At 38.0% G+C, this 18,961-nt stretch overlaps 2 protein-coding genes across 2 annotated transcripts; both read left to right on the top strand.

Moving 5' to 3' along the window:
• The first annotated feature begins 3,093 nt into the window (after positions 1-3,093).
• LOC122914224 (olfactory receptor 52N2) lies at positions 3,094-4,065 on the top strand. Its single transcript, XM_044260854.1, has one exon. The coding sequence runs from the start codon at positions 3,094-3,096 to the stop codon at positions 4,063-4,065; it is 972 nt and encodes a 323-aa protein (XP_044116789.1).
• A 10,817-nt stretch (positions 4,066-14,882) lies between these two features.
• Positions 14,883-15,818, top strand: LOC122914225 (olfactory receptor 52E8-like). The gene has a single exon (XM_044260855.1). The coding sequence runs from the start codon at positions 14,883-14,885 to the stop codon at positions 15,816-15,818; it is 936 nt and encodes a 311-aa protein (XP_044116790.1).
• The last annotated feature ends 3,143 nt before the right edge of the window (positions 15,819-18,961 follow it).

Consider the following 18,961-nt stretch of genomic DNA (forward strand, 5'->3'; position numbering starts at 1 on the left):
CTGCTTAAAAAGCTAATCAATATAAAATAATCTCAAAAGTCCCAAAGGATCTTAACTTCAACCAGAGTCCTTTGAGACATCAACTGTAGAGATCCAATCAGGCATAGACACTCAAGTCTGGGGAATCCTCAAAGGGTACAGCAATACTATGTAGAGGTGGAAACTGGTTGTTACAGAAGTGTTAGATGCTCAGAAGTCTCAGTCATGTCTATAAACCCAGTCTTTGCTGACACTGAGGTGAGTTTGGATGATTCCCAAAGACTTGTATTTTCCCAAAATGTAACGCTTATAGTACAAGAAATACAAGTGTTTGAGATGTGGTTGATTGGAAGCCTAGTATTTCTTCTTGACTCCAATCAGAATGGATGACCACTTATTTAGGGACTAAGAGGGAAAACAGCATACCCCTAATTGTGAAATAAATTTAAAGCTACCTCAGAATTCATTGAATAAGAAGTTTGGACAATAAGGGGCTCCAATGGGAAGAACACAAAAGCTTTTGCCTTTATAGATATCTGTACTCAGAACTGCTTCTGGCAGAAATGGTCTTTGTGAGCAGGTGGAAAGTAGCTGAATCTGAAAAGGCATTAAGAGGAATTCCTGAGAGGGGTTTCCCTATAGAAATCTTCCCATACAACCCTACTTCCAGGTGCTGTACAGTGTATATGTGAACAAGTCCAGTTGTAGGGTTCCAGCTATCTTGCAGACAGGTTCTCTCTCACAGAATGAGTTTCTCTGCAAGGATACCTCCCTTGGCTAAGGACTGACTTTCTGTTACTTTACACATTTATTCTTTTTTTTCCCTAGGACACAGTTAAGAACAAGTTTTCTCCTCTTCCAATGTCATAATGAATTATTTCAGCTAGTTATGCCCAAGAGCTATTCCTTCACTAATTTAGGACCATGGACAGAGAGTGATTAAACACATGACTTCAATGTCAAACCATCGTACATCTTGATTCTCCCAGTTTTTAAGTGTTGCCAACTTAGACTTTTAATTGCGTTACCTTGCACTTACATTCCCTTATATATAAAATGAGGTTAATTATATGTATTCATGACATTAATATAAATTTGAATACAGGAGTCGACACCATTGAAATTGTACCCAGTAGTGGAACAGATTCTGGTGTTTTTGGTTCACTAAGGTAGTCCCCAAAAGTAGACTGATACCTGGCATATAATCAATCAATAAATACCTGTTAAGTAAATAATATGTGTTTTAATGCATAATCTGGCAATTATTGTCTATTATTACAATAGATCACATATACTGATTATTACTAAATGCCAGACAACACTTAAAGAATCAACTCTCATTTAACCTCTATAGTCTATACTATTATTACCTTCCCTTTAAAAGCATTGAAATTGTTCAAGTCTATCCAGCTACTTAGTGTTGGAAACTCATGGAGCCTCAGTGTCTATATTTCCATGAGTAAGCATACAATAAGACTCCATTTTCATATTTTCGGAGGGCAGACATACCTATCTAGATTTTTTCCTTTTTATATCTAAGTTTAAAAGTAGCCCACTCAATAGCAGAATTCACATGCCTCTGGGGGAATCATCTGAGAGGGATAGTGTAGACAGAAATCTTATACTGAGAGAGAAAAAGAGCTGGCACTCTGCTTGTTTATGATTAATGAGTTAGATTAATTGCTGAGTTGTATGTTATTGCTGTTTGGAAGAGCCTGAGAATTTTCCATGATAGGCAATCTGTTTTAGTTTTTAAGCCAGTTATTCAGAATGAAATATTCTCCTTTGTTATCTTAATATCCTGATCTTTTAGTCTTGTGGCTATAGTGTTCTCTTAGAAGGAAGCAGACATCAGTAGTGGCCTCCTATCCACACGATTCTCTCTGCAGAGGTTCCAATGGCCAACTGCTGAGTGACCTAGAATTAGCAGAAGACTTGTGAGGACTTAGCTGAATAAGATGCCCCTAGATATCATTTGAATAACAAGAGATATTTATCATTTTTTCAGCCTAAAATATAAATTCAAGATAAGAGAATATATTTTCCTCTCTTGAAGGCCCTGGTAGCAAGCATTTGTTTTCTCAAGTTCAATTCTCTCTCTCTCTCTCTTTTTTTCTACATAGAGTACGACTTTATTATTATTTTTTTAAATTTAAACTCAATTAGCCAGGGAGCCTGGGTGGCTCACTCCGTTAAGCATCTGCCTTCAGCTCAGGTTATGATTTCAGGGTCCTGGGATTGAGCCCCACATCAAGCTCCCTGCTCAGCGGAGATCCTGTTTCTGCTCTCCCTCTGCCTGCTCCCCCCATCCTTGTGCTCTCTCTCTTTATCAAATAAAATAAATTTACTTACTTAATTAATTAAATTAGCCAACATATAGTACATCATTAGTTTTCGATATAATGTTCAATGATTCATTAGTTGCATAAACACCCAGTGCTCATCAGATCACGTGCCCTCCTTAATATCCATCACCCAGTTACCCCAACCCAACACCCACCTTCCATTCCACAACCCTCAGTTTGTTTCCCAGAGTCAAGAGTCTCTCATGGTTTGTCTGTAAAGTTCAATTCTCAATCACCCAATAAAATTAAGGCTCTCAAAATCTAATACTACCTTTTGCACCCTAAGTGCACAGGGACACTTGAATAACAGCAGCTCTCAACAGCTCCATTTGAATTTATGTATATTAAACATGGTAAGTTCTATCACATGGGGTACCTTATACTGAGATAGGAACAGTAATAACAACAGTAGTATTACTGCTAATATTTATTGAGCATTCACTATACTCTATGCACAGTTATAGCACATTATATAAATTATTATGGAATAATTCTAACAAATTTCTGAGGCTGGCACAATGATTATAATCATTTGAGATTTAGAAAACAGAGGCATGAAATGACTAGTTGTCCATGTCATGTGCAAGGTTAAGAACCAGAGATGGAACGTGATGACAGATAATAAGACCTTAGGGAAACCACTTTTCATTAAAAAATATATTCTTTCTATATTTGGTTTCTGAGCCCCCTACTCACCTTCAAGTTATTTTCTTGTCCAGGAAATCACCACTTTTAAGGAACATAACATGCCCACCTCCTATGAGCCACTATGTGTGGGGGAAACAGCTCCAGCCTGACCCCAGGATTCTTTATCTTGAATGGTGTCCCTGGCCTGGAAGCTGCACACACCTGGATCGCCCTGCCCTTCTGCTTCATGTACATCATTGCTGTCCTGGGGAACTGTGGGCTCATCTACCTCATCAGCCATGAGGAGGCCCTGCACAGGCCCATGTACTACTTCCTGGCCCTGCTCTCCTTCACGGACATCACCCTGTGCACCACCACTGTACCCAACATGCTGTGCATATTCTGGTTCAACCTCAAGGAGATTGACTTCAACGCCTGCCTGGCTCAGATGTTTTTTGTCCACACGCTGACCGGGATGGAGTCTGGGGTGCTCATGCTCATGGCCCTGGACCGCTATGTCGCCATCTGCTACCCCTTACGTTATTCCACCATCCTCACCAACCCTGTCATCGCCAAGGCTGGTCTTGCCACCTTCCTGAGGGGTGTGCTGCTCATCCTCCCATTCACTTTCCTCACCAAGCGTCTGCCCTACTGCCGGGGAAACTTCATTCCCCACACCTATTGTGACCACATGTCCGTGGCCAAGGTGTCCTGTGGCAACTTCAAGGTCAATGCTATCTATGGTCTCTTGGCAGCCCTCTTGATTGGGGGCTTTGATATGTTCTGTATTTCTCTGTCTTACACTATGATCTTGCGAGCAGTGGTGAGTTTGTCCTCTGCAGATGCTCGCCAGAAAGCCTTCGGCACCTGTACATCTCATATCTGTGCCATTGTGATCACCTATGTTCCAGCTTTTTTCACATTTTTTGCCCACCGTTTTGGAGGACACAGTATCCCCCACCATGCACACATCATTGTAGCCAGCATTTACTTGCTACTGCCTCCTACAATGAACCCAATTGTTTATGGAATCAAGACCAAGCAGATCCGGGAAATTATGATCAGGTTTTTATTTGGAGATAGGTTGTCATTAGCCAAGACAAATAAGTCATAAAGTAGACATATTGCTTAGGGGAAAGGGGGGTTAAAAGGGAGTGGAGAAGACCTTTGTAAATGCTGTGAGTAAAATGGTATTAAACACACAAGTCCCTCTAATATGTAGATTTTCTAAAGCTTTTGTAACTATTATGAAATAGTTCTTCTGTGTAAAGATTTGCCAAAGAAACAAATGCAGAATAAAAAAAAAAGTAATGTACCCATTCCCTACAGTTTTTATGTTTGACAAAAGGGTTATAGACTTCTGTGTCTAGTAAGAACAGGCAGGTAATAAAACGAGGGATGCAGGCCTGGTGTTGGTGCATGTTCTGTGTGTGGGAAGGGGAGACCCTCTAATGGGGAGCAAGTAGAGCATGTCTAGGAATTTTTTGTTTTTCCCATTTCATCAGTTTAGGACATCCATTTAAAATGTACCTACAGGGATGCCTGGGTGAGACAGTAAATTGAGCATCCAGCTCTTGGTTTTGGCTCGGGTCATGATCTCATGACCATGAGATCGAGCCTAACATCAGGCCCAGTGCTCAGTGTGGAATCTGCTTGAGAGTCTCTCTCTCTGTCTCTCCCTCTGCCCACTCCCCACATGCTCTCCCTCTCAAATAAATAAATCTTTAAAATGCACCTACAAAATATAATTGTGATGTTATCAGTGAAACAGAAAAAAGCAATAATTAAATGACTAGTATGTGTTATAATTCATTCACTTATTCATTCATTTTGAGATACTTTTTTAGGTCATATTATTGGTCATACCTCAGGTTTAATGCGAGAGAGAAAGGCAGAGTTGAATGGAAGCAATCCCTAACCTCGGGCTGCTTAGAACATGGACTCTGGTCAGGGACACAGGAGAAGAAACATAAAGGAAAGAAAGAAAAGAGATGATACAAATGGATGCAGTATGGAGAAAATAAAATGTTAGTTAGGAAAGAGTTGGGGGAAACATGAGTTTTGGATCCAGATAGTCCCAAGATTTAAATCTTATGTCTTCATTTTTAGCCGTAAGACTTTAACAGGCCATTTAATCTCTCTAAATTTCAGCTTCTATACTTTTTATCAAATGTGGGGAAAACATACCACAAAGATTATCTGGCTGATTAAATGCTCTAATGAAAAACAAAAAAGCACTTAGCATAATTTCTAATATGTACTAACCATTTAATAAATTAGAGCTGAGATCATTATTATTATAAACTATATTTTTCAACTCTGATTCATTCTGAACATTGTAGTTTGAGAAGAAATCTTTCCAATTATATAGGTAGTAGAGAATCAGTTTTATTTCATCTCCCAAACATGTCATCAAAATCAGCCCACAAAGTTTTCTGCATACCTTCTATGTGACTGATTCCATGTCATGCACTGAAAGATAGAAGTGAGTACAAACACACTAATGAATTTCTAGTTTAGTACAAGATATAAAATGCAATGGAATCATTATTATAAAATGGTAACAGGGTCATTGCACAAAAAAATTATTACAAAATTCATGAAAACTAAATGATTCTCAAAGGCCATTGTGGGTGGTAAGTAAAGATTTTATAGAGAAGGTAGGAGATGAGATGAATCTTGATATATGTGTAAGTATTTTAAAAAGAAAGGATGGGTAGGGATTGTTATTCTTAAAAATGAAACAACATATGCAAAATTTTGAGGCCAATATCAAGCACAGCCAGTTCGAGCCTAGAAATGTTTTGGGGTGACTGGAGAGGAAAGAGAAAAGACAAGGAACAAAAGACTCAGAAAAATAGATAGAAGTGGTATCTGGAAGTTCCATGTCTGTGAGTTTCTGCATGATCTCAGGCATGCCACCCTCTGCTTTTGGATTTTGAGAGATACCAAGTTCTTAGAATTGCCCTTGAACTAAAAATAGCTGCAGCCCCCTTTGTCACCTGCCTGGACTCTTCAGATCTCTATCATACCTTCTGCCCCTGAAGCCTATCTCCCTCTCCTTCTTCCTCCTCCAATTTTTTTCTCTCATCCCTAGCAATCCAATTTTCTTAGTGGCTACTCACTTCTCTAGCGCCCCATCTCAGCTTCTGAGCCTTTGACTCGTGGCAGAGTGGAGATTCCTTGTGTACTCCCCTGAGTAACCTTCTATCAAAGGGTGGATAGCTTGCTTCCACAGAAAATGGTTTTGCAGGAAATAGTAGTAACAAGAAGAAAGATACACAGCATTTATTTTCCAAGTACTTTTCCAAGAATTGTATACTTATTGGATCCTAAAAATAACTATGAGGATGATGCTATCTTATGTCCCATTTTCAGACAAGCAAACTGAGGCACTGAGAGGTTAATGACTAAATGAAAGTCACATATCCAGTAAGTGATAGAGCATGGATTTTAACCCAGCCAGTTTGGTTCCAGGGCTTTTGACTGTAATGTCTATAATATACTCATGGTTTCTCTAAGAGATTGAGAATTGCTTGTGGCCCACTCTTCATGACTGCAATGGTGAAAAGTCCCCTCCCTGATGATCCTGTATCACTCCAAAGGATCTTTCTTAATGGCTTACTAAAATATAGAAGTTGGACATCAGATTCTTCAAGGTCCCTCACTGTATGGTCTCATGAGCAAACACTATTATTGCCTCTTTTCTTTTCTTTTTTTTTTTTTCATAGATACAACTTTTGTTTTTAATTTTTTCCCACTATTCTCATTCTTTTCATTTTTATATAATTTTTCCCCAATTTATTTATTTTCAGAAAAACAGTATTCATTATTTTTTCACCACACCCAGTGCTCCATGCAAGCTGTGCCCTCTATAATACCCACCACCTGGTACCCCAACCTCCCACCCCCCCGCCACTTCAAACCCCTCAGACTGTTTTTCAGAGTCCATAGTCTCTCATGGTTCACCTCCCCTTCCAATTTACCCAAATTCCCTACTCCTCTCTAACGCCCCTTGTCCTCCATGCTATTTGTTATGCTCCACAAATGAGTGAAACCATATGATAATTGACTCTCTCTGCATGACTGATTTCACTCAGCATAATCTCTTCCAGTCCCGTCCATGTTGCTACAAAAGTTGGATTTATTGCCTCTTTTCTAATTTACGCTAACAGATGACTACTACAAAGGGCCTGCGGACAAATTTTAGCAATTAAATACTTTTCCCTGTAACTTCTGGACTTTCTCCTAGCATGAATGGAAATATCAATTTCTTGCTCAAGTGCAGTTACATCAAAGATATCCACCCTAACAAGTCCTGTCTAGTACTCTTGATTTTCTTTGTCCTGCTCTCATTTTTTTCATAGTGCATAGCCCCTTCTATTTTATAATACATCTTACCTAGTCATTATGTTAATATTTATTGGATGCCCTCTCCAACTCTACTCTTTAGGATTTTAGTATCCTGACTATAGATCTTTACCTTATTTGTTTACTGATGTACCTCAAACTCTACATTGATTATCTGTTCACATAATAGATGCAATGAAAGCATTTCACCAGGGACTTAATCTAGAAAAGGTGAGTAGGTATTCTATGCTGAGAAGGAGGCATTTAAATTGTTATGTGAAAGTAGAGGAAAAAGCCAACTAGACAAAGGGGAGAAAAAAAGATCTGTAACTGACATGTCTTAGGTGGTCACACTGTAAAATTTTTGTAGCTCATTTTATTTTATAACATATTATGAACATTTTTCATGCCAATAAGTATGCTCCCAACTTATAATTTTTGTCCTAGATAGTGATCATATATTTTGTTTTGCAGGGGATGGAAACCTTTCTTCCTAGGGTCCCTGGTTGGTCCGAAATTTTAACTGACAAAGAGAGACTAACAGAAGATAAGCCTGTACATCGATTCAAATTTTTACATGTATGTGGGAGCCTTCCTAAGAAAATGAAGTGAGGAAATGACCAGAGCAGGAAGCTTTTTTACTTTTCAAAGAATAGACTTGGGAAGAATTGACACAGAAGTTTGGTTTAGGGGAAGTAAATAGTAAAGAAATAACTAAGAAGATAACAGTGTAACAACATTTGTTTGTAGGTTACTTTGGTTCCATTGCTGGGCTGGTGAGAGTCTGTTTCCACTGAAAGAATTTATTTCTTGCCTCCAGGCAAAAAGACGGAAACTTTTTCTGTATTTACTTCTTAATTGCCTTCAGCTCAAAATAATTTTTTTATGCCAAAGAGGCATATTTTGAGCTTAAATATTCTGGTTTCCTTTAGTTTCATACATATTGATCATATATGCATGAAATTCAAGACTCAAGTTTACCAAACACTATACAATGACATAAAATCTCTCACAACTTGGGGTGCCTGGGTGGCTCAGCCTTTAAGCATCTGCCATCGGTTCAGGTCATGATCCTAGGGTGGGATCAAGCTCCACTTTGGGTTCCCTGCTCTCTGGGAAGCCTTCTTCTCCCACTCCCACTACCCCTGCTTGTGTTCCCTCTCTTGCTGTCTCTCTCTCTCTGTCAAATAAATAAATAAAATCTGAAACAAAACAAAACAAACTCTCATACAACATAAAACTCCTCTCTGGAGGCAATCACCATCATCAGATCTTAATGTGTTCCTGCAGATTCCTCCATGTACCTGGACTTTTAAAAATCTAAATGGTAGCATACTCAATACTTCCCATTTTTTTTATTTTATAATATATGTTGTTATTCCTATATCCCATATCTCTTTATATACAACTTCTTTCCTCTTTATATGATAATTTCCTTCTTCTACATTTGGAGTATATCTAAACAATGTTGGGGAGCATAAGCTTTACAAACCTCATTTTTTCCACTTAATTTTAAATGGAAACTTTAAAATTATTTCTGGGAGGAACTGTTCGATCTTAGTTAGGGCATCTTCCCTTTCTTCAGAGAGCTCATATCAATGTGTATCCCCATAAAGCACAAACTCTACTTTTTTCCTATGTCTATTAAAATTTGTTTTAGTAAGTTTTCAAATATTTGCCATTTGGAGAGGTAAAACAGTGTACCTTTGTAATTTATACATTTTCTTTTTTTTTCAATTTATTTATTTTCAGAAAAACAGTATTCATTATTTACCACACCCAGTGCTCCATGCAATCCGTGCCCTCTATAATACCCACCACCTGGTACCCCAACCTCCCACCCCCCCACCACTTCAAACCCCTCAGATTGTTTTTCAGAGTCCATAGTCTCTCGTGATTCACCTCCCCTTCCAATTTACCCCAATCCCTTCTCCTCTCTAACACCCCTTGTCCTCCATGCTATTTGTTATGCTCCACAAATAAGTGAAACCATATGATAATTGACTCTCTCTGCTTGACTGATTTCACTCAGCATAATCTCTTCCAGTCCCCTCCATGTTGCTACAAAAGTTGGGTATTCATCCTTTCTGATGGAGGCATAATACTCCATAGTGTATATGGACCACATCTTCCTTATCCATTCATCCATTGAAGGGCATCTTGGTTCTTTCCATAGTTTGGCGACTGTGGCCATTGCTGCTATAAACATTGGGGTATAGATGGCCCTTCTTTTCACGACATCTGTATCTTTGAGGTAAATACCCAGGAGTGCAATTGCAGGGTCATAGGGAAGCTCTATTTTTAATTTCTTTTTTTTTTTTAAAGATTATTTATTTATTTATTTATTTGACAGCGAGAGATCACAAGTAGGCAGAGAGGCAGGCAGAGAGAGAGAGGAGGAAGCAGGCTCCCTGCTGAGCAGAGAGCCCGATGCGGGACTCGGTCCCAGGACTCTGAGATCATGAGGAATCTCCACACTGTTCTCCAAAGAGGCTGCACCAACTTGCATTCCCACCAACAGTGTAAGAGGGTTCCCCTTTCTCCACATCCTCTCCAACACATGTTGTTTCCTGTTTTGTTAATTTTGGCCATTCTAACTGGTGTAAGGTGATATCTCAATGTGGTTTAAATTTGAATTTCTCTGAGGGCTAATGATGATGATGAATTTATACATTTTCTTATTTTGAATGAAATTAAGCATACTAAAAAATGCTTATAATTGATTTTTATGTGCATTACCTATTTATACCTTCACCTGTTATTTTATTAAGCATTTGAAAGTGATATGTTATAGCTATTTACTTATTTAGGTATCCATTCATTTTTTAAATTTATTTTCAGCATAATAGTATTCATTGTTTTTTTTAAGATAGTATTTTTTTCATTTATTTATTTTCAGCATAACAGTGTCATTATTTTTTCACCACACCCAGTGCTCCATGCAATCTGTGCCCTCTATAATTCCCACCACCTGGTACCCGACCTCCCACCCCCCCACACTTCAAACCCCTCAGATTGTTTTTCAGAGTCCATAGTCTCTCGTGATTCACCTCCCCTTCCAATTTGCCCCAAACCCCTTCTCTCTAAGTCCCCATGTCCTCCATGCTATTTGTTTTGCTCCACAAATAAGTGAAACCATATAATTGACTCTCTCTGCTTGACTTATTTCACTCAGCATAATCTCTTAGAGTCCCAACCATGTTGCTACAAAAGTTGTGTATTCGTCCTTTCTGATGGAGGCATAATACTCCATAGTGTATATGGACCAAATCTTCCTTATCCATTCATCCGTTGAAGGGCATCTTGGTTCTTTCCACAGTTTGGCGACCGTGGCCATTGCTGCTATAAACATTGGGGTACAGATGGCCCTTCTTTTCACGACATCTGTATCTTTGGGGGGGTAAATACCCAGGAGTGCAATGGCAGGTCATAGGGAAGTTCTATTTTTAATTTCTTGAGGAATCTCCACACTGTTCTCCAAAGAGGCTGCACCAACTTGCATTCCCACCAACAGTGGAAGAGGGTTCCCCTTTCTCCACATCCTCTCCAACACATGTTGTTTCCTGTCTTGCTAATTTTGGCCATTCTAACTGGTGTAAGGTGATATTTCAATGTAGTTTTAATTTGAATCTCCCTGATGGCTAGTGATGATGAACATTTTTTCATGTGTCTGATAGCCATTTGTATGTCTTCATTGGAAAAGTATCTGTTCATATCTTCTGCCCATTTTTTGATAGGATTGTCTGCTTTGTGTGTGTTGAGTTTCTGGAGTTCTTTATAGATGCTGGATCTCAACCTTTTGTCTGTACTATCATTTGCAAATATCTTCTCCCATTCTGTGGGTTGCCACTTTGTTTTCTTGATTGTTTCCTTTGCTGTGCAGAAGCTTTTGATCTTGATGAAGTCTGTTGGAGGCTACGGCATGGTTGGAGTCCTGGATCAAACCAGGCCCTGACTTGTGTCTCCTTCAAAGTCTGGACACCTTGATAAGGAGTCAAGGACAGGAAAGTTGAGTAAGGTTCAACTTTACACTGAGAAAGAGTCTGTGCTAGGTGTCGTGCGCTCGCCTCCGTGACTTCCCACACACTCTACCTACAGAAGGGAACAATGTGGTCAAGGTCATGAATTCTTAGTTGGTCCTTGTTGTTCCTGTACCTCCCATAACCCACTCCCTGGTTGATTGTCTTGCTAATGGCTTTAGCTGAGAGTACCTGGCATTACAAGGTTTGCTTGTAGTTAATGTAAACTTGTTATAGAAACTTGTTATAGAAACTAGTCATCTGACTAGGTACTGATGTATTACTCCTTCTATTGTGGTCTGCCTTATAAATGTTTTTAAGATGTGGAATAAAATCAGCACTGTTGGACCTCATCCTCAGTGTCCCTCCTGCTCCCATCTCTTTGTCTCTTAATTTCTTTTCACCATCCTCTTACCCTCACGTTTCCCGGTCAATTTGTCACGCCAGCCACGACAAAGTCCCAAAAGTTCATTTTTGCTTTTGTTTCCTTTGCCTTTGGAGAGATCACAATGAACACCAAGGAAGTAGAAACAATCATCAGAAGTTATTATCAACAGTTATATGCCAATAAGCTAAGCAACCTAGATGAAATGGATGCATTCCTGGAAAACTATAAACTCCCATAATTGAACCAGGAAGAAATTGACAACCTGAATAGACTGATATCTAGTAACGAGATTGAAGCAGTGATCAAAAACATCCCAAAAAACAAGAGCCCAGGACCTGACAGAGTCCCTGGGGAATTCTACCAAACTTTCAAAGAAGAAATAACAACTATTCTCCTGAAGTTGTTTCAAAAAATTGAAGAAGGAAAACTTCCATACTCTTTCTATGAAGCCAGCATTACCCTGATCCCCAAACTAGGCAAAGACCCTACCAAAAAGGAGAATTTCAGACCAATATCACTGATGAATATGGATGCTAAGATTCTCAACAAGATCCTAGCAAACAGGATCCAACAGCACATTAAAAAGATTATCCACCATGACCAGGCAGAATTCATCCCTGGGCTACAAGAATGGTTCAACATTCACAAATCAATCAATGTGATAGAACAAGTTAATAAGGGAAGAGAGAAGAACCACATGGTCCTCTCAATTGATGCAGAAAAAGCATTTGACAAAATCCAGCATCCGTTCCTGATTAAAACACTCCAAAGTATAGGGATAGAGGGAACATTCCTGAACTTCATAAAATCTATCTATAAAAGACCCAGAGCAAATAAAGTCATTTTTTATAAACTACCCATTGGTGGTATTCAGAGTACATTCATCACCATCCACCAGTATTATCTTCAATGATTTCGGTGAGGACACACTCAGTATTATGGATTTAAATGGCCTGAGTTTCTGATGGCATTGGGTAGGACAAATAGAAGCCATTCTTTGGAGTAAGTGATTAGACTGATAAGAAGCGGTTAATCTTTCAGATTCCTTACAGGTTGGCCCCTTGGATAGGCAGTTGGTTTCCTACAGAATACCAAGAAAACTGGCTATAGATAAGTCATAACTTCAATTCTAGAAGAGTGTTGAAAGGTGGATCATGTTAGCAGCTCACCACATCACATATAGCAGTAAATTATTTAGTTCTCCCCAATCCCTTCCCCTCATTTAATTCTCACAGTTCTTATGGGTTTCTCAGATTTCCATATTGCATTAACTAACCTGTATCTACTCATATATCAAGGATTTGTAGCCTCTTTACAACATTATTCTACTGTCCTGCTTGGGTAAAACTATTCACTTGTGGTTTAGCCTAGACCCTGCAAACCTAATATATGCTGATCTGAACAAAAAAGACATACAGCTTGGACAGCATGAGAAGGAACATCTGAGCTCTCAATTCTGACTTGGTAGAGTAGGGCTGCTACTTACAGGTCACAGTGATGTTGGATCCTAGGGAAGGAGATACTGCATCTCTATGTATGAATCCAAAATGCAATATGTAATGGAGGACCTAAAATCCAGCTACAGCTCCAATGTCTATGAAATTCCACTAACTACACAATTCTAAAAGATTTGGCACTTGCATTGTTTAGCCACTCCCCCTAATTTGAGCTAGAGTAGGATGACTCAAAAGGCCTTAGAGCCCTCTTCCTCACTGTTATTCCGTACCACTTATACACATCATGGTGTTAGTATTATTTTTATACTTGTTATTTCTCCAGCCTATGTATACTTTCCTAATTATTTTACCTTGCTTCTATTATTGTAAATCAAAATCAACACTTCTGAAAAGTTTAATGTTGTTAGGCCAAAGGTAAAGCTGGGGGATAGAATCTGTGGAGATTAGTAGAGACTAATAATGCAAGGCAACAACCCTAGATCCCAGAGTTCAGAAATAGAGTCATAGGAGAATTAACTGTCTTTTTTTTTCCGGGAAGAGAAACCCTCCAGACCCTAGGGATTAAGGGTTCTGTGGGAGATACACTGGGGATAGAAAACTTGAGAAAGCCCTTAGAAATAAGTACTTCCTTCATCTGTCCATCTTACCTGGATTCTCACTGAACTGAGGGGCTTGGGGAACCTCCCAAGCAGAATCACCTCACTCCAACTTACCACACTAACCATGGACTATAGAAAAAGAGGAAAATAAACTAAATAAGAAGTTCATTTTCTTTATTCCTTTCAAACCTACTACCTGATATCCTAGAGAGTCAGCAACTTTCCTAAAATCCTATTTCACAGACTTATCAGAGAAGAGCATTTATCACTTTCAGTTCATGACCCACAAGGCTGAAGGAGCCTCCTTTCCAGATTCAAATCCAAGGGTCATCCCATGTCTCAAATGTATTTGATGTTGATCATTGCCAGAGGGGAGAGGGATGGGGGGGGATGTGCAAAATGGGTGAAGGGGACTAGGAAGTACAGGTTTCCAGTTATGGAATGACTAAGTCACAGGACTAAAAAGCACAAAACAGAGAATATAGCTAATGATATTGTAATAGTGATGAAACAGGACAGGTGGTAGCTCCACTTGTGATCAGTATAGAAGATGAACACTTAAAACTAATGTAACATTGTGTCAACTATACTCAAATAAAAAACATATTTAGTGTTCATTAATTTTACACTAAATCATCCCAACGTTGTATTCATTTATCTGCTTAGTATCACCTTGTTAGAGGGAACTTCCCTCACAATAAATTTAAATAGACACCAACTTTATTACTATCCAATGCCATGCTTTGTTTTTCTTATATCACCTATATGTCTTATATCCCTTATATCTTATATCCCTTATCTTCCCAGTATACATATTTGAATATGCACATATATGATATCTGTACCCCCCACACTTTTTTATTTGAATATTATATGTCTCATCCCCCAAATAATAATATTATAAAATCAGATTTTCTCACATTTGTTCACTACACTTAGCAGAATTAATATTTTTAATATCTGAATCAATCCATATATTAAGGGCTGGCATAAAACCTCCTTCTTGATTTCCTGTTGATCATCACCCAAAATTTACTGTATTCTTTATTGGATGTGGTTTGACCTTTTAAATATTTGATAATTTGTTTTATCTGCAATTTCAAAAGAAAGGAGAGAGGATGTCCCCTTCAAATGATACCAAGTTCCACCCCTCCTATTTCCTCCTGCTGGGAGTTCCTGGCCTTGAAGAGATGCACGTCTGGATTGGGTTTCCTTTTTGTTCTGTGTATTTGATCGCCCTTGTGGGGAACATCACTATCTTGTTTGTGATCAAGAATGAACAGAGTCTTCATCAGCCTATGTTTTACTTCTTGGCTATGTTAGCCTCCATTGATCTAGGCCTGTCCTCATCCACTATCCCCAAAATGTTGGGAATATTCTGGTTTAATTTAAAGGAGATTAGCTTTGGAGGCTGTGTCACCCAGATGTTCTTTATTCATATATTCACTGCCATGGAAACTGTTGTGTTGGTGGCGATGGCCTTTGATCGCCATGTTGCCGTCTGCAATCCTCTGAGATACAGCCTGATTCTCACAAATAGGATGATTGGTCTCATCCTTGTTGTAGCGTTTGGAGTTAATTTCATTTTGGTAATCCCTCTGGTGTTCCTCATCTTGCGACTTCCCTTCTGTGGACACCATATAATCCCCCACACATACTGTGAGCACATGGGAATTGCTCGGCTGGCCTGTGCCAATATAAAGGTAAACATGATATTTGGATTAATTCTTATATCAATGGTGTTTGTTGATGTACTGATTGTTATCTCCTATGTGAGAATACTCCGAGCTGTATTATGCCTTCCTTCTCAGGATGCCAGACTCAAAGCTCTTCATACATGTGGCTCCCATATCTGTGTTATCCTAGCCTTCTTCACTCCAGCTTTTTTCTCCTTCTTGACCCACAGGTTTGGCAGGAATGTTCCCATATACATTCACATTCTCCTGGCCAATCTATATGTGGTTGTTCCACCTGCCCTCAATCCTATCATCTATGGAGTGAGGACTAGGCAGATTCGAGAAAAGGTTTCAAGAATCTTTCTGAAAAAAGACTGACAGAAACTGTCTCAGAGATAACTCACTTTAATCTAGGGGAAAGAGATTATTTTTCTCAACTACAGAATCCTATAACAGAAAAAAAGACATGGATCTTAGTATTATGTCATTCATAATTTCCCTAGCTCTCCCATCTTGAACATATAACAAGATTAATGTCAAAATAATCAGTGTGAATTTTATGGAACACCTAAAAGTTTTGGACAACTTAATTATAAGACTTTATTACTCTCCAGTATAAATTCTACAGAGCATGTATTATAGACAGAACTATGGCATAAAATGCTTTTTATTTGCAAATAGTTTTGTGTTGGCCACATTACTAAATTTACATATATAAATATATCTACATCAAGGAATATAGGTATTTAATACTTGTGACAGATTCTTTCATTCCTTTCTTAATTGCTTAATTGTTGTTATCCATAATTTTACTGACATTTTATTATATGTTAGAAACTGATTAGTCATAGAAATATAAAAATAAAAATATACACAACATTTCAAGGTCTTAAAGGAAGAAGAATTTAGAGAAATTTTGCTATGACTGACTCTGTGTGGAATATTCCCAGGCTCATTACATCTATGCAGATCTCCCAAAAACATCTTACTGTTCAAAGTGAACCAGTCTGTCCTTAATGTAGTATCTGCAAAACTGCAAAACCTATAGAAATAAAAATATATTTCTATCTTTATCTAGTGGTAAAGGGGAATTTCATAGACACATCAGTATGATAAGGAACTTAGGATACTCATGAATGAGCACCTCTAAACGAGTGCATTTCTAAACATGTAAGTTACATTCTCAAAAGTTGAATCTAATGCCATAGATAGTAATTACTCTTGGATTCACAAACTTTAGTTATTCATTCGTTATTTACTAAGTAGCTTGTCCAGTACTTTTTAAATTTGCACTTCCTCCTTGTGGCTTATCAGATGAACCCTAGTACCCTATCCACATTTTATAGCTTTTGATCAATGATATGTATTTGGCCAATGTTTACTTCGTGGTGTCTTGCCACTCATATATTAGGTGCTTAATAATTTTTTACTTAAAAAAATTTATCTTCCAGAGAAGACATACAGATGGCCACCAGGTACATGAAAATTTGCTTAGCATAACTAATCACCAGGTTAATGAACAACAAAACTACAATGAAGTAGGGGTGTGGGGTGGTTCATTTGCTTGAGTCTCTGACTCTTGATTTCAGTTCAGGTCTTGATCTGATGGCTCATGGGATCAAGCCCCACATCAGGCTCCATTCTCAACAGGAAGTCTGTTTGAGGATTCTCTTCCTCTACCCCTCTCCTGCTAATGCTCTCTCTTTCTCTCTCTTAAAAAAAAAAAAAAAAACCTACAGTAAGATGTCACTTTACACTTGTTAGAATGACTATTATCAAAAAGACAAGAAATAGTAAGTGTTGGTGAATATATGGAGAAAAGGGAACACTTTTGCTCTCTTGGTTCATGTAACTTGCTGCAGCCTCTATGAGAACAGTATGGAGTTTCCTCAAGAAAGTAAAAACATGGAGTTTCCTCAAGAAAGTAAAAACGGAACTACCCTGGGATCCTGAAGGAAAGGAAAATGATAACTGGAAAAGATATTGGCATCCCCATGTGCATTGCAACATTACTGACAATAGCCAAGATATGTGGCAACTATATGTTCATCCATCAATGAGTTGATAAAGAAAATGTAATACACCAAAAAATAAACCAAAAAAAACAAAAAAAACAAAAAACAAAAAAAAAACAACAACAAAAAAGAAAATGTAATACACACACACACACACACACACACACACACATATGCACATATGCATACTATTTAGCCATAAAAAAGAAGAAAATCTTGTCATTTGTGGCAATACAGATGGACCTTGACAGCATCATGCTGAGTGAAATAAGTTAAAGAGAGAAAGACAAATACTGTATAATCTCACTTACTTGTAGAATCTGAAAAACAAACAACAAAACAAAAAGAACTCATAGATACAGAGAACAGATTGTTGGGTGCTAGAGATGGGGGAGTGAGTAAAGTGGGTGAAGGGAGCCAAAAAGAACTAATTTTAATTATAAAATAAATGTCATGGGGATGTAATGTACAGCATAGGGACTATAGTGAATTAACATTGTATTATATATTTAAGAGGTGTTAATAGATCTGAAAAGTTCTCATCTCGAGAAAAATAGTATAACCATGTGATGAACTAAACTTATTGTGGGATCATTTCACAATATACTCAAATTTCAAACCATTATGTTGTTCACCTAAAATTAATAAAATGTATAAGTCAATTAAATAAAAAATTTAAAACTAAAACTTAAAAATTAAATAAATTAAATAAAAATTGTAAAGGAATTAAATTAAAATTTAAAAGAAATTAAATTAAACATTTAAAATATATTAAAAAATTATCAAATATAACATACATACCACTTGATGGTTTTTTATGAATGCACAGACTATATAAAGAATTCCATTCTTGAAAGTTTCTAAGTCCCTTTTGGCTGGGACTAGCTACCCTTCCCCAAGCTCAAAGTAACCCTCTTAAGAGCTTTTCTGTTTCTCAAGTTTAGGAAATTCCCTTTTGGGACACTCCCTAACCCAATATTCTGCATTAATGGTCTTGTACAGATGCCCAAAGAGCTTCAGGGATAATGCCTATAATTTCTCAAGGCCTTTTGCATGGTCTCTATTCTAACATGATGGCCAGGAAAGTAGATTGCTCTACTGGGTGGTGCAGTATTTATTTCATGGGATTGCTAAAGGCTAGGATACCAGAATGGGCTGGCATGATGACTTAGAGTGGTTCAAATTGCATAAGTGGTCAGAGGCCCCATAGAAAGTACTTGTGGAGTACCTATACACCTTGTGGACAGCCCAGAACCTAGGTAACTACTGCTCAGATGAAAACACATGGCACACCAACAACCCAAAAGAAGATTTCATGACCCTACAAATGAATAACTTCCAGAGTTCACCATTTTTTATATCTAGTACTACAGATTGGATAGTTTATGGCTGTAACATTAATTAGTATTAATATTAATTAAACATGTGATATATATCCTGTGTAATGGCTTGCTTCACTCAAAATTATGCCTGTGAGATTAATCCATGTGATTAATTTTAACTGTA

This window comes from Neovison vison, chromosome 7, assembly GCF_020171115.1.
Source record: "Neovison vison isolate M4711 chromosome 7, ASM_NN_V1, whole genome shotgun sequence".
Classification (NCBI taxonomy): Eukaryota; Metazoa; Chordata; class Mammalia; order Carnivora; family Mustelidae; genus Neogale; species Neogale vison.

What these genes read in the sequence shown, in the direction of transcription:
- LOC122914224 (XM_044260854.1), top strand. Translation starts at nt 3,094, where the DNA reads ATGTGTGGGGGAAACAGCTCCAGCCTGACCCCAGGATTCTTTATCTTG.
- LOC122914225 (XM_044260855.1), top strand. Translation starts at nt 14,883, where the DNA reads ATGTCCCCTTCAAATGATACCAAGTTCCACCCCTCCTATTTCCTCCTG.